The sequence below is a fragment of the Parasteatoda tepidariorum genome, chromosome 11, assembly GCF_982258835.1.
Source record: "Parasteatoda tepidariorum strain Cologne lab strain chromosome 11, Ptep-v5.0, whole genome shotgun sequence".
Taxonomy (NCBI): Eukaryota; Metazoa; Arthropoda; class Arachnida; order Araneae; family Theridiidae; genus Parasteatoda; species Parasteatoda tepidariorum.
In genome coordinates, this window is record NC_141765.1 from 41,147,356 (window position 1) to 41,163,457 (window position 16,102).

The 16,102-nt window shown below is 31.9% G+C and overlaps 2 protein-coding genes across 2 annotated transcripts; both read left to right on the top strand.

Annotated features, from left to right (window-relative positions):
• The first annotated feature begins 3,250 nt into the window (after positions 1-3,250).
• Positions 3,251-5,374, top strand: LOC147801363 (uncharacterized). The gene has a single exon (XM_087154480.1). It carries the CDS (start codon positions 3,251-3,253, stop codon positions 5,372-5,374), a length of 2,124 nt encoding a protein of 707 aa, XP_087010606.1.
• Positions 5,375-5,708: 334 nt separating this feature from the next.
• LOC107453251 (uncharacterized) lies at positions 5,709-15,868 on the top strand. The gene is made up of 4 exons (XM_016070012.3): positions 5,709-5,928; positions 9,938-10,076; positions 12,377-12,643; positions 15,713-15,868. Exons 1-4 carry the CDS (start codon positions 5,912-5,914, stop codon positions 15,743-15,745), a joined length of 456 nt encoding a protein of 151 aa, XP_015925498.1. The 5' UTR covers positions 5,709-5,911; the 3' UTR covers positions 15,746-15,868.
• Positions 15,869-16,102: the final 234 nt, after the last annotated feature.

The following is a 16,102-nucleotide window of genomic DNA, read 5'->3' on the forward strand; positions in this document are numbered from 1 at the left end:
TGAAGAGCAAAGATCCTTTTCTTCAGGTAGTGTTAGAGTTGGAGTTTTCAATTGGAGATTGATGTTTTCCGAAGCTTTTTCATGAAGTCAGTAGGTTAATAACTAGGTTTTAGCGAGAGTAATGTGACTAAAGAAAAGCCACGTTTAAGTTTCTATTTCGAATTTTTATTATTTTCTGAATATCATTTTTTTTTGTTGGATAATAAGCGAACATCCATGCATTTATAGTTAGATGTTAAAAATCTCCCTCCTTATTTCAGGATTACCAAAAAACAGGTAAGCCACTTTTACTCTTTACCTTTTGGGGGCCATCTGGTCAAAATGACCAATCTCCTAGACTACCAGTGGTGCTCCAAGGAGCCCATAGAAGATATTTTGGCTCATGCTAAAAACAACGGCTCAGTAGACTTTTGGTTTAATATTGAAGCAAAAGAAAAATCTAGTGCTATACCTCAGACCTCACCAGTACGCCTTAAAGCAGACCTAAATGCTTCTGTACCGACAAAAAAAATTAAAAGTATTAGATTCCAAAAAAGCGGGTCGCTCCTTATTCAATGTGACGACTTAGAAACTGCAAAATACATCTTAAAGATAAAAACAATCCTAGAGATTCCTGTAGCAGTTAAATGCCTTCTAGAATGCATTTCCTCCAAATTCATTCTCAGGAACTTTCCTGTTGAAACTTCGGTTTCGGACATTAGTCGGGAGTTCAATTTTGAAAGCAAGACACAAGCTCCAGAAATTCGTCGGTTCTTAAAACAAGGGAAACCGACAACCACAATCCTTTTCAATGTCTTAGGTACTGTTGTCCCTGAGAAAATACGTCTCTGGTATCAATACTATGAGACTAAACTCTTCCAAGATAGCGTTACCCTATGCAAAAACTGCTGGAGTTTCGGCCACCCCGATAAATACTGTAAATCCCCAACCAGATGCCACAACTGTGGAGGCCTTTCTTCCGAACATCAGGGCCCGTGTACTAGGGTCCAGTGCTGCAGAAATTGTAACGGCAACCATAATCCAATTCAGCGTGATTGTCCTGCATTTTTAAATTTTGAGAAACTAATGAGAATTAAGTCTACCCATCATGTTCCGATGAGTGAAGCTAGAAGAATAGCTTATTTGAAAAAGCCCTCATACGCAGAAATAACTCAGTCTGTGCCAGGAGAATACATTACCCGAGCAGAGCTAAAATCGGAACTTAACAAGTTCGCGGGTTCCATGCAACAGCTAGTCGAGAATACCTGCGCAAAACAAGTTTCTATACTGGCAGCCCAAATTGAGAATTTGACTGCTTCCATAAATAATATTCTTATCCCCGCGATAACTAACATCCAACGAAGCACCACTGCCCAGGGTGCAATCACAGAAACAAAAATCTCATCCTACTCGTCCGACTTCTCTCCAGAACGGGCAAAAAAGAAGAAGAAATCGAACTCACCCCCAACTTATGTGCAATTCACTACAAATCCTCTCCTAACAGCTGATCACCCTATAGTCCAAGATCTGCCTATGCCTATGGACAACTCCTTATCAATGCCTCTAATACCGTTGAACAACGATGAGGATGAATTATCTCTTGTGCCTTAAGAAAAGGCTTTAATTTAAAAAAAAAAAAAAAAAAAAAAAAAAAAAAAAAAAAAAAACTCTTACCTTACTACATACATACTCTGTCCCAGGCGTTTAGAAAAACTTTAAAAAAAAAAACAACTTTTATTTTTATTTCTTATAAACTATGTCAATTCCGATATTTAATATAGTGCAATGGAATGCTCGCAGTCTTAGAAATAAACGCTACTGGCTGAGTCAAAACATCTTTTCAGAAGCCGATATTATCGCAATTCAGGAAACCTTCCTTCAAAGCGATGATCAAATTAACTTTAAAAATAAAATTACTCTCCAACAAGATCGTGACCCCCCTAACCATAGAGGTGGTGGCACCCTCTTAGCTATTTCAAAACATATCCCATTTCAAAGAATTTATTTCCATAATCTCCCCCCTTCCCGAATTGAGACCCTCGGTGTAAAAATTCAAGTTAACAATAGACAAATCACGGTAGTTAATATCTATTCACCAGACGGTAATTACTCCTCACAATGGTTGGAAAATTTCCTTCCCAATATTGAAAAACCCTTCATCATCGTCGGAGATTTTAACGTAAGACACCGAGCCCTCGGCTCTGCCTCTTGCTCCCAAACTGCTGACATCTTTCTCGACTGGATCCTAACAAATAATATTACTATTTTGAATACAAATACTCCCACCCACTTTGGCGGCCCACATCATCAACAGTCATTATTAGATCTTACCCTAGTTTCCCCTGAACTTTACCAGAAATCTTCTTACTCTGTCTTCCCAGACCCTTTTGATAGTGACCATTTTCCAATTATTACCAAAGTTAAATTCTCCTTAAACAACCCTAACATCCCACGCCCGTACCTCCATTTGCAAAACGCACAAAATGAAATCACTCAAGCTCTGTCAAATAACAACTTCAACGCAAAGAACATAGAAGATACTTGCAATTCCGTAGTCAAAGATAATACCCGATTTACAAAATTTTCCCCGCATCCCACGACCCCGTGGTGGGATAAAAAATGCGCGTTTCTGCTAGGTCAAAAGCGCAAATTTTTGCGTAAGGCTAAAAAACAAGTCTCATCCTCATTTTGGCTTAAATACAAACACTACTCCGCTCAACTCCGCCAATACATTAAAATCAGAAAAAGAATCTATTGGGACAAAATTTGTTCCAATTTAGGTTCCTCAAAAAACATTTTTAAAATCTTAAAAAGTATCTCAACTCGAAATTCCTCTGCTCCCTCCGAAAACCTGATTTTAACCCACCAAGCGACAGCTATCACCTGCCCACTCGCCCAAGCGAACCTTTTTGGGGAGCACCTTTTTCATGCTCAAAGCCCCTGTCCAATCCCTTTCTCATTCTGGGGTACAGGCTACAGCCACTTGGATACCCCTTTCTCGTCTACCGAACTGGAAGCAGCTATTCGTCGAACAAAGAACACGGCACCCGGGCCAGACCGCATTCCGGCTACTCTCATTAAATTTATTCACTCCCGTTACCCAACTAAGCTCCTTAACTTTTTTAATGTCGTTCAAGATACAGCCCAACCTCCATGTTCATGGACCCAAGCAAAAATCGTTCCGATCTTAAAACCAGGAAAAAACCCATCATAAATTCTCAGCTACTGACCTATTGCTCTCACTTCGACTTTCGCCAAGGTCTACGAACGTATGCTTTTACAAAGGCTCCTTAATTTTTGCCTTCAGCAAAATATCCTCCCCCCCTCCCACACTGGCTTCCTCCCCTTTCGTGACTGTAATACAACTCACTCAATACTCTACCATGACATACGAGAAGCACGTGAACGGAGAAAATTTATCGTTTGTGTTGCACTCGATCTAGTCTCGGCATACGACAACGTATGGATTGATGGTCTCCTCACCAAACTCCTCTCGGTCGGCATATCTGGAAAAACAGCACTTTTCTTACAAAACTTTCTCTCCGATAGAACCTTCTACATCTCTTGGCGCAACACCCGGTCTAAAGATTTCCAGCAACCCCAGGGCCTTCCGCAGGGCAGTGTCCGCTCCCCCCTTCTTTTTATGTTTTACCTTAAAGACATTCACAAACACCTTCCCACTGGAGTTCAAATTCTTGTGTTCGCTGATGACATCTACATTTACTATGCTGCAAAATCTTTTGACAGGGTTATTGCTAAACTTCAAGATGCCATCATCACCATTCAAGCTTGGTGCACAGAGTGGAAAATGGCTATTTCACCCTCAAAAAGTGCAACTATTAATTTCTCTAACAAACGTCTGTCACCTACGATTCAGTTAACAATTTTTAACGAACGAATTCCCCAAGTTAATTCCATCAAAATTCTCGGCATCCATTACACTGCAAACATTTCTTTCCTCGGTCATTTTCAATACCTAAAAAAGAAATGTTTAAAAAAAATTAATGCACTCCGCTGCATCTCTAGCACTCAGTGGGGGTCTCGAACCTACCACCTCATTCAGATTGTAAATGCCACAATCAGAAGTATCTTAGAGTATGGCAGCCCAATCCTCTTCTCTGCGCCAAAATCACATCTCCGAGTAATTGAAACAATCTACAACTCTAGTCTCCGCGCAGCAACGGGCCTCCCACGATGGACTCCAATTCATATCCTCCACAGAGAAGCCGGCACTACCTCAATCTCACACAGACTTGTTTTAGCAGCTAAAAAATTCTACCTCCGTCACTGTTCCCTTGGCTCTCACTCCCCAATAAATCGCCTTTTGCATAAATTCCATTTTACTAGACTTAAAAAGAAACCCCACCTTTTCCTCAAATTTCAGGACATCTTCAGCCAAAAAGGCATAAGTAAATTCAATATCATCCCCTTCCACATTCCAGTTTTCCTCACAGATCTCCCGAACCTCTGTCTTTTTGTACACGATCTTCCTTTTCAAACTACGAAAAATCCCAACGAAATCCTCCCTCTCTATCAGGAAACCCTCCACACCCTTTGGAAAGACTTTGTCATCCTGGCTACCGATGCCTCAAAATCCAGTACGAACACAGGTATTGCGGCTATTAACTCAAGGAACAACATGTCTTATATCTCTCAAATCCATCCTATTAACTCAGTTTTCACCGGAGAAGTTTTAGCGATTTGGTTAGCAGTCACAAAATTCACTACCGAGTATCTAGATTACGTTATTTTATCGGACAGTAAGTCCGCAATCACTGCCCTCATCTCAGCCACCCATAAATCCCCTCACAGCATCCTCCTCTTACAAAACAAGATAGTTTCAGCAAGTGCAAAAGTGAAATCAATCACGATCGCCTGGACACCAGCACACGTTGGCATCCCCCCCAATGAAACCGCTGATAAGCTGGCCAAACACGCCACCAATGCCCCTCGAGCCATCTCTTTTATCTCACCTGAAGACTTGTCATATTCAGCAGTTTTAGACTCAAACCGCGAACTCAGTAACCTCCGGACTAATTCAAAATACCACAAGCGTTTCCCCTTTGATCACCCTGTTAATAAAACTTCCCTCAATCAACTCCCAACCCGAAAATACGATATCTTAATCTCGCGTCTCCGAAGCAACACAATCCAACTTAACGAAATTTATGCAAAAATAGGGCTCGTAGACTCCCCTTTGTGCGACCATTGTCAACTTCCAGAATCTGCTATCCACCTCCTCTTTGAATGCAAAAAGTTCGAGCATCAGAGACAAACACTGCGCGCCTCAATCGGAGTTTTTCCACTCTCCCTTCACCGTCTTCTTAGTTATAACCAATACGATAATCTTCTCAAAAATTTAGTGGATTTTTTAATTTCAACTAAGCGTTTCTAGCCTCCAGTTTTCAAATCCATAATTAAATGCAGTCACTAATTTTTAAGTTTTAGTTTAAGCCTCTCTGAGCGCCTGGGAAAAAGAGTATGTTTTTCTTATTTTTTTGTTTTGATGAACGTGTTTCTCCAAAAGTATTGGAACCACCAAATGCTAGTTTTTAACTTTTTCTAATCTTCCTCTCCAAAAGTGTTTTGGAAAATATTTAATTTTGATCTCTACTGTAAACTTGTTTCGCTTCTTCAAGAACAGCGTACACTCTCATCACCTCATCTTCAGCATCAACAACTCAACTCACAAAAATACACCTTACAGCAAGGGGGATAAAAGCGAGTAGCAGAGATCCCCCCCACATCATCATCAACAGTCCTTTTCTTCATTCAACCCAAAAACTCGTTCATTTTTCACCGATTGAACTTTCAACATATAACGAACAGAAGTAAATTTTTAACTTACATATTCAGCACACACTCTTTTATGAAAATTCAGCATTGAGAATTTTGGTTGTGTAATTAAAGTTGTAACTCAGAAATCTTAAAAATGAATTTAACATGCGTGTAAGTAATACTACAAGTTTTTATCACATATCTCAAGTAATATGATTATTTTTGTATTATTATGTGTTAAACATTATTTATATAAATTAAAAAAAAAAGATGCATTGCAAATAGTTCCTTACAATTCTAATTTCTGCAAATAAAGGCATTCCATCGTTAAGTGGTATTTTCTTTTCTTTTACTTTTTGTATTTTGTAAGGTACTGTGTTTTTTTTTTAACACAAAAATTAAATAAGTAAATTAATAAAATTTATTATATAGGTAAAATTTTCCATTCGACTTAATCAGGGTAGAATAAAAGGCTATAACCGAGACAATAACCGAAAGGCTCAGCCATTAGATTTTGGAAGCAAACATAAAATGAATTTTCAAATTATAAGCATAAATCGAGTTGATGTAATAATAATCAATATTACTAATAAAAACAAATATTTAGAAAAAAAATTTATTTGTAAAGACTGAAATTGTTTTTGAATCATACAATGCATTCCTCTAAGTAATTTTAAATACTGAGGCGTATTTATAGTACATAAAAGGAGCAGGGATTTTTACTTATTTGAAATAATTGTAGAAACATCAAGTTTCAAAATGACTGCACAACGTAATAAATGATACCGGAAGAATTTTTGCCTTTGAATTTCAGTAATGTTTTGTTACCGTTTTGTTTTACACTATCGATCACTGCGTACGTTTCCCAACTGATTTTATAAGCCATTTTGAATCAATTTCAAAACATAGGGAATAATGTAAAAATAAATACTCATGATTTTATTTACTATGCGATCCATAAAATTAGATATACTACTAGAAAATATTTTAAAATCAAAGTGTTGTTCCCCGTTAAAAAAATCATCTTTGTTACTTATTTTAAATAACCCCAATTATCAAAGTAGCTTTTTATTACAGTTTTCAAACATTTTATGAAGACTTTTGTACTATGTTGTAAAATCTCTTAGGTAATTGGATAAGTGTGTTAAAATATGCGTTAGACGTCAAAAGTTACAAAAAATGTAAAATTTATTTTGACGGTTAAGTTCTAAAAAGTAGTGCGACTTTGCAAAAAGTTAAGAGCTGTTGTCGTTTGTAAAAATTGTAATAGTTCAACCGATTACGAAAGATCAGATTGAAGCCGGATTGTTTTTTAGAAATCACTGGATCATACTTTTTAAAATCACTTTTTCCGAAATTTGAATAATACAAATCGGAAAATTGAAATAAATGCACTATTATATTCAAATTAAAAAGAATTGAAGAAATTGAGGAAATGTTATATTAAACCACATTTTCATAGTTTAGAGAGCTTTTTTAATTGTATTTTTAGAGATAAAGTGTAAGCAGTAAGATTCTGCATACTTGTAAAGTACCTACGTGGAAGAAATACCAAGGTTTGATGTAAAGTCACCTATGGAAAAAGTGTGAATTTATACTGTCCCAAGCCAGTCAATTCCTGACATTTGTTGACTTTGAGAATTCTCAGGGTGGTCTTACTCCTTCCACCTTAGAGTAAAAGCGATTGTTTCCAATCTATAATATTTTATTATGTCATTGAAGGACATTTTAACTCTTTGACGTAGATGGGACACCGGTGTCTTTTTTATATTTTTCTTCCGCTCTAATTACAAGCAAAAATACATTTTGATATTTTTTATTTATAAAAAACAGTACTAGTTACTAAAAAAATCTATTAGATTATCAGAACTATATATTTGTACTAAAACATAAAATTCAAGAAAATGTATTTTGAAATTTTCTTTTCATTTATATTTAAAAACTTATCAATAATTGTTTTTGTAAATTAAAGAAATTTCAATGACGAATGACCGTTTCTTTTAGATATAAATAACTGCAAATAAGTGCAAATTTGAAAAATTATTGTTTTTAGAAATGAGCCGTGTTTGGAAAATTTATTTTAAACGCAAAAAAAGACACCGGGGCCTTAGACTGCTTTAAAAATCATAAATTATTTAAATCCTAATAAAATATTTTCCCCTTATTTTGACATTAATTAATACAAAATAATGAAAAACGTGTTTATTAAGAATTCTGAGTCAAAGGGTTATATTGCTAAATTGCTTTAATTTCTAAAATTGGGTTTTTGTACCTTCTGTTGAAATTTTACTAATACTTAGAACAGAAGTTCAAATTTTTAATGGATTTCAGTTTTAATAAAATATTTTTTTGATCTTAAACTTAATAATAGTATTGATTTAAATATTCTTGAATTAAAGTTTGGAAAGTAAATTATTTCAGAAAGCACTTCCAATAGAAAACTTTCATTTAAACTGTTGGAAACAAAAACGTGTACTAATCCTAATAAAATCCTTTGGGATAACTCCCACACGTTTTGGGCGTGGTTATTTTCTGTTGAACAATATTTCAAAAAGACTTTGGGCGTTTATGTTTTCCTTATATGCAGTGACAGAAAGTAAAAATAATAACTTATTTTCTTAAGATTAATAAACTTTAATTAACGTTTTAATGTCACTTGAAAGGAAAACATGCTAATTATTATGTTTACTTTGTTAGTTAGAAATATTTTTAAATCAACAAAGTAAATATAATAACATCTTTTCTGGACTATATTTGTTGAAATATATTTGTTGAACTATTATGAGATATTTAGAACCTACGGTTATTTTTTTTTAAAATTCTTTTCGCTGCTGTTATAAAAGTAACTATTCCGCAGCACTTGTTCAATTGATTTCTGGAAACTAGATATTTAAATAAAAAAGTAAGGATCTTAGCCGAAAATGTAATATTTTTTAAAATATTTTTATGAAGTTAGTGTTACAATGCTTAATTTTCTATTATGTAATATATCAATTTTTATTTCTTTAATTATGAATACTGGTAGTTAGAATGGTTTCCAATTCGCTATATTTTTAAAAATACTCTCTTCAAATTCAAAATCTCTTCAAATTATAATGTAGTCAGTGTTTTGCATACTTGCTTGATTAATGGTTCAGCTTAATACCTTAAGTTCAAAATGATTGAAAAAGTACGATAGGAATAAAATTATTGCAGCAATGAAAATATTCATTACCAAGAGAAATTGAGATAAAATTTTATATTGTCAGCATTTTTAATAATTATAAAATTTCAAGAGACCATTTACAGCAGTTTTTCCAACACTATTCCATTTCATTTAAAATATGTCACGTTCATCACATCCTTCGACAAGTTTGGAATACTGTTTCATTGTTATAAAGTATCCTCCCATATTATTAGCCCTTACTGTATGACATCAGTCATTTTCCTACAGCTTGGCCTCCATGATTCCCAGACTTAAATCTTGCTGACCTTTGCTAATGCTTTGGAAGTTAGACTTTTGAAGTTAAGGTCTTTTGAAGGTAAACATACCAAGCAAACACAAAGCAATCTCACCTTACGTTGTTAAAAGTGAACAACTTGTCTATACAACGCAAAAGTAAAGTAACATTATTTACGATGTCCTTAACACTTTGGCGCAGATGGAACACCAGCTCTTTTCATATATTTTTTCTGATGCTCTAATTACAAGTAGAACTATATTTTGGAATTTTTAATTATAAAAAGTTTAACAGTTACTAAAAAATTGGTTAGATTTTCTGAATTATATTTGTTGTAAAATATAAAATTCAATAAAAAAGTTTAAATTATTTGCATTCATATTCAAAAATTAATCAATAATTGATTTTGCAAATTAAAGAAATTTTAATGATTAATTATTGTTTTTTTTAGAACCAAATAACTGCAAATAAGAGCAAATTTAAAAAAAAAATTGCTTGAAAGTGAGCTATGTTTGGGAAATTTTACCTTTAACACAAAAAAGGACATTGTCAAAAACCAAAATTAGTAAAATGTTAAATTTAATATATATTTCACCTATTTTGCACTAAATTAATACTGAATAGTGGAAAAAACATGAAAAATATGTTTATTGAAAATTCTTCATTAAAGGATTAAGTTAATGTCTTCCATAGGTCTATTGGAGTTAAATGTATTATAATGATTCATGTTTTATTTACAGTTTCTCGTCATATTTGTTTATGTTATGTGCATGCTTACAAGCATTTACAAATGCCCAAGATCCAATGCCAGATAATGAACGATTTTTGTTTTCTCCATTTGCTATTAGTGGAATGATCAAAGGACTGCTCGATATGCAAGTAAGTTATCGAAAAACTTTTTTTTAATTATTTCGAAACATTACTTTCTTGTCAAATATCAAAATATTGGCACTTATTAATGTATTACGAAATTCCATACTTTTGCATTTTATTCTTTATTTTTTGTTTCGAATACCATATAATGCAGTTTATGAAATGGTACCAGCTAAAGCACTGAATATTCGCAAAAGAACGTTTCGATACTTCACCATTTGTTTAATTGGCGCTTTTATGGTTAACTAGTAATCAAGTGGTTTAATTATTCATGTTATAGTCCCTAAAAATATTATTCAAATTAATAAGAACTAGATATATTAGATTAAGAAACAAAAAACAAAAATCTAATTTTTTTTCTTTTTTTGTTGTTGATAATAAATATTTACATTAAAATGTCTTAATTCTTATTGTGATAAAAAAATGTAGCATAATTCAATTTTCTATTTTTCGAGTAGGCAAGATTCAAGGTAAATAAAAAAAGAAAATAGTAAACAAATTATTTCGTTATCAATTTATTTGCTAGCGAGTTCACATGCTTGGACCATATTCTATCACCACTGTTTTTTTTCCTCACCCATTGGCAAAATGGGTGTTGTTTTGGGTTTGATGGCGTGCACACCTTATTTGGACGTCATCACACTTTTCAACTGTGTTCAAGAGTAATAGTAAACAGTGCGCATGCGTCGTCATTGCATGCGTTGCTATGGCCACAGCTGTTTGCTAATTTTTTTAGAATTTCTTTTTCACCAGCAGGCATTTTTAATGTATTTACATAATAATAATTTAAAGTATTTTTATATTCTTTTTATTATTAACTTATAATTACTATCTTGATGGTGAGTTTAATATAGGGAAGTGTCGGCTACCCCCGTCCATTGTCAATTTCATATGTATAGAATATTTTTTCAAGTCAATGGGCCATTGGACATTAATTGTTATATTAAAAAAAGATTATTTTCAAAGTTTCAAGCATTTATGCAGCTGGTAGCATGGTAAACAATAGTTTTGAAAATATGTTGAATACAGTAGTCATGAAATTAAGGAAAATTGGTTGAATGTTTCGATTAAACTTCATTTTAATGCTAAAAAAATAATTTTTTCCATACATACAACATCAAAGTATGTAGTTTAATTTGCACAAAGAAAGAAATTTATGTGTGAAAAATTGTTCGAGTAATTACAAATTTACAAAAAAATTGGATTTTGGGTAGCCCCTCTCACATGAATGTCGGGTATCACAGCCCAATTTTATTTCGTCGATAAATGTACGGTTGCAAAGATTATTATTTTATTGCTTCAAATTTGAATGTTATATGCATTTTTAACAACAAATATTGATGTTATTAAATGATTGTTATTAAATGAGAGAATTCACTAAAAGTATATAAATATGTAATAAATAAAATAATTTTGTGGTAAAAATGATAAATGAGGTTTATCTATTGTCAATACATAGGTCATCTTCATTTACACCTGAAAAACAGTTAAAAAACATAATTTTTGTAACTGGGTGGGGCTACCCGACACATTTTCAAAAGAGCTGAAAAAATGTTTTTTTAAATTTCTATTTTTGTAATGTAAACTATTCTTTTTTTGGTTTATTCTTTTTGCATTATTTAATTAGATGATAAAACAATAGAAACATACAAAAATATTGATTATTACTCAATATTATACAGAAATATAAGCGATACTCCTTAAATGGGCGGGGCCTCCCCTAAATATGAATACTGACGAAGGAAAAGTATTTTGTGACGTCTTGAAACACATACATAGGCAGGATTTGAAAACCAATCCGAAGACAAGAGGACAAACATCAATTGAAATAGTTTTTGCAACCCATGATTCGAAATGCTGTGGTGTTTATCGATGTCAATTCAGAAAAGAAAAAATAGCATTTGACCACAATTTTTCCCTTTTTCCTTTATATTTTCCCGTTTTATTTATTTATTTTTTTTTCGTTTTCAAAAATAAAAGTTATGTGAGTATACTTAGAATTAAAAAAGATTAGGTATAGTAAAATTAAAATGAAATCAAATCTATGCCTGTTGCATTAGTCACATTACTATTTTTGCGACCACTTTCTATTATTTTTTTTCTCTGATAGTTGCCTCGCCGGCTTGTTTTACATTTAAATTAGAAAAAATATAATTTAAATATCAAAACTAAAAATTCATATCATAAAAAAAAAACTTATTCATGATGTCCTTAAGCATATAACAATAAAATCACGATTTAACGAAATTAATCCACACGAAGCTGAAAGTTGATATTTAACTAACCTTAAATTCCAAATATTGCAGATTCGACCCCAAGGTGGTTACTATGAAGAAAAATATAAAAAAATATTTAAGGATAATGAGTCTGAGCAGTCCATTGAAAGCCTGTTTGTCGACAGATTCGATACTGATTTACATGAACCGGGCTATACCAGCGATGAGTTGTTATATCAAGACGCGAAGCTACTGAGAGAATCAATGAAGGGTCGCGGCCCAAATCCCTGTTTTGAAATTGACAGAATTGAAAGAAATCCTCTTCTTGGATTAATGTGTTCTCTCCAATTACAGAAAGTAAGTATTAAAAAGGCAAATTTTGCCAAAAGAATTATGAAGTGGAATTTATGAATGCGAGCTTATGTTGTGAAGAATTTACCTATTTCTTATTAATGATCACAGTGTGGTCAACTAGGGGAGATCAAATTTATGAGGGGGAAAGTTTTCATAGTTTTGCTCATTTTTTAGAGGAATAGTTATTATTAACTGAACATTAATTAGTATTTTTGTATAACAATTAAAACTAATTATTGAACTTAAAAAAATTACCCTCAGAACTTTACAACTTATAAGTTGGAATTTAGACTTGGTAATAATTTCTCCCTGAACTTTCTTACTGCAATTTTTTTTAAAAATCTATGCTTTACTTACTTTTGACTGTAGAGATAATTGCTCTAAAAATATAAGTTTAAATTAATGTTTAATGGTGTAAATCTAATAATAAAAGCTTTCGTAAATTTTAAATGGTGATTTCTCAGAGCAATATTTTTTATCTTTTCTTCAACTTTGATCCGTTTTACTTTACTCCGTTTTACTTTACTCCGTTTTACTTGATCTTTGCCAGCATATGATCCATAAGAAATCATGCTGCACAGGAGAATGGAATTGAATTTTGTGAAAATGTATTAAAGGATGTGTGCCAACATTTATTGAACTTCTACGAATATGGTTAAAGTGACAGTTTGAAAATTTTCAAATGGCAACACTTTTTCCCGTCGAAATTTATTATGTTAAAAAAAATCTTTAAATTAGAATGATATATTTAGTAAAGTGTCTTGGGATATTCATCCACTTTTAGATGCACCTGGATAATTTTTTTTGAAATTTTTTTCCGCACATGCGCTGTATAAAGCAACTACTTCAATTATACTTTACAGGCGCAGTTTTTATTATTATTTTTTTAATTTTAAAGCAATAATTTCGTTATCAGTTTAAAATTGATTCAAACGCTTTGTTTAATTTTTTTTAAATATTTAAGCTATAGCAAAAATGGCACTAGACCTAGTATATATTTCGGACATTTACCAAAGGTCTAGTCATATTAGGTCTGGTTAAGTGCCATTGCCCATTATACATTTGCCAGGTATATCCTACACTGATGTTTTTTTATGGTCAAGTGCCATTGCCCGGTATATATTTGCCCGATACTCCAAACACTGATGTTTGTTCTAATCTATCGTCAGTAAGTATTAAAATATCGAATAAATGTAATTATATCCACGAATAAATTAATATCAAATCGGATGTAATAAATATTTCGGACATTCACCAAAGCGACTAATTTGATTGTCAACATTCACCGGTGAAAGTCAACAGCCGCCGATTTTGGTCATTCACAGTAACATGCACATCATTTACATAATAACCTCATCAGGACGATTATTTCATACTTTGCCTAAATAGCATCCGGCATTTCAAAAAATAAAAATAATTGGTTTTGTTGGCGATGATCTCGTAAGGCGATAAAGAATCATGCATAGTACAGGTAAGGAAGATATTAACCTCGAAGGAAAAGTGGATGAATACCCCAAGGAACCACAGAGTTGAAGCGTCGAAAGTCTATAAAGTACTTTTTTCTTCATATCTGCCTGGTGCCGCTTTTTTTATATTGCAAGGTTCATGTTTCGGAGAAAAAATTGAAAATTGTAACTTTGAAAGTTGTATAATCGCTTTGCGCATGCCTTATAAATTTAAACAAAATTTTATTCTTTTGTACTTAACGGTATTCTCGACAGGTGTCACATCTTGGTAAAATAATCCTATTAATCACTGTGTATAAATGCAGCTTTCTGCGGTTCTTTAGTTTTTTTTATTGCGTTTATAGTTTTTGATTTAATGATATAATCAATTTTCTTAAGGAAATTTTTAAAAATGCAAATTTATATTTCATTTAGTCCCAAACTAATAATGCAATAAAAAAATATTACTTTACCGCTATTATATAAAAAAAATTACAATATTCAATCAAAATTGTTCGTGAACTGCCGAATTAATAAAACATCTAAGTGAAAAAAATAAATGAATTGTTTTTGTTTTCTATTTTGCAGTGTGCTATTGTTATTCATGAAAGTTTAATATTTCCCATTAAATATTTTGTCAGTGAAAAAAGCGTTTTAATAGAAATAAAAAAAAAACCTTTTGTGGAAAAATAATGGTCAAAGATCGATAAACGTTCATCACGCTAAAAGGGAATTAATCCAGAAATGTGAATGTACTAAGTTTAGTTTGACTTGAGTTCAACAACCTTAAAATGGACTTAAAAATTAAAACTTCGGTTAAATTATTTCTTAGGAAAATAAAGGAAGTGCTTTTAAAGTAAATATTCTATACAGTGATAGAAATGTTTTTTTTTTAAAAATAAGACTTTCTTTAGTAAGAGTGAACCGCATAGTTTTTAAAATTAATTGAAAATTCAAAAAAGGTAACTATTATTATTTTACAATACGACTTTTTATTTTAGAAGCATGAACATTTTGTGGTAAGAAGTTATATCTGGTACCAAGTATATCCGGCCATACGAATAGAAATCAAACGAATTTCGTTAATACGAAAATTAATACAATACTATTTTCAATACAATAATATTTAACCATATCTTAAATTTTGAATTTTATTTAATTTTATCTATGGTGCATATCCTTTGTTACTATTTCATTCATCGTCACTGAAATTTAGTTAACCAAAAAAAAAAAAAAAAAAAAAAAAAATTTTAAATTATAGCAACAAGTATTGCAATCACATAGTTTTCAGTAATCATTAGAATTTAAAGTTCTTTACCTCAAAATGAACAAAAGTTCGCTATTTTATCCTTCAAAACTTTAGCATATTTTGGAGTAGCATGTCTAAGGTTTCCTAAAGAGTGTTTATTCATTTTGGTTATCAGTATTAACAGAAACTTGTTACTAAATTTTTGAAATTTTGTAAGGTATATCGGTGGTGGTAATAAGGTATATTGTACTTTAAAGTACATAGTTTTATTTTATTTTTGTCATTTTTATTTTTCCTGAAATTGAACTTTTTTATTGCAATTAATTAAATCAATTCTGGATAATAAATTAATTTTCTGTTGTATTCTTTGTTTTGCAGGAGATGAACACAAAACCTGAAATTGCACCTTAGTGGTATTGATAAATGTTTTTATTAAACTGATCCTGTTTAGATACAAAAAATTTGAAATGTTTCATTTTCTTTTATATTCAATATATGTTTTTTATTTGCAAATAAATATTTTATTTTTCTCAATTTGTTATCTCAAACCTGAGAGTCGATACAACGATAATTAGTTCCAATTGTATGATACGTAATAACATAAAAATATATATGCATATTTTTTCCCCTTTTTTAATTTACTCCCTGTTTCATTACCGATGTAAAAGCTTTTCTTTATAAATTTTTTTAGAAGTCATAAAATTTTTACCACTTATTTTGAACTCGTGAAAACAATTTTTAACTTTTGAAAAATAAAATTGTAAGTTT

Coding starts and splice junctions, on each gene's coding strand:
- LOC147801363 (XM_087154480.1), top strand. CDS start 3,251: ATGCTTTTACAAAGGCTCCTTAATTTTTGCCTTCAGCAAAATATCCTC.
- LOC107453251 (XM_016070012.3), top strand. Junction 10,077..12,376: donor AAGGACTGCTCGATATGCAA/GTAAGTTATCGA, acceptor CAAATATTGCAG/ATTCGACCCCAAGGTGGTTA. Junction 12,644..15,712: donor GTTCTCTCCAATTACAGAAA/GTAAGTATTAAA, acceptor TTTGTTTTGCAG/GAGATGAACACAAAACCTGA.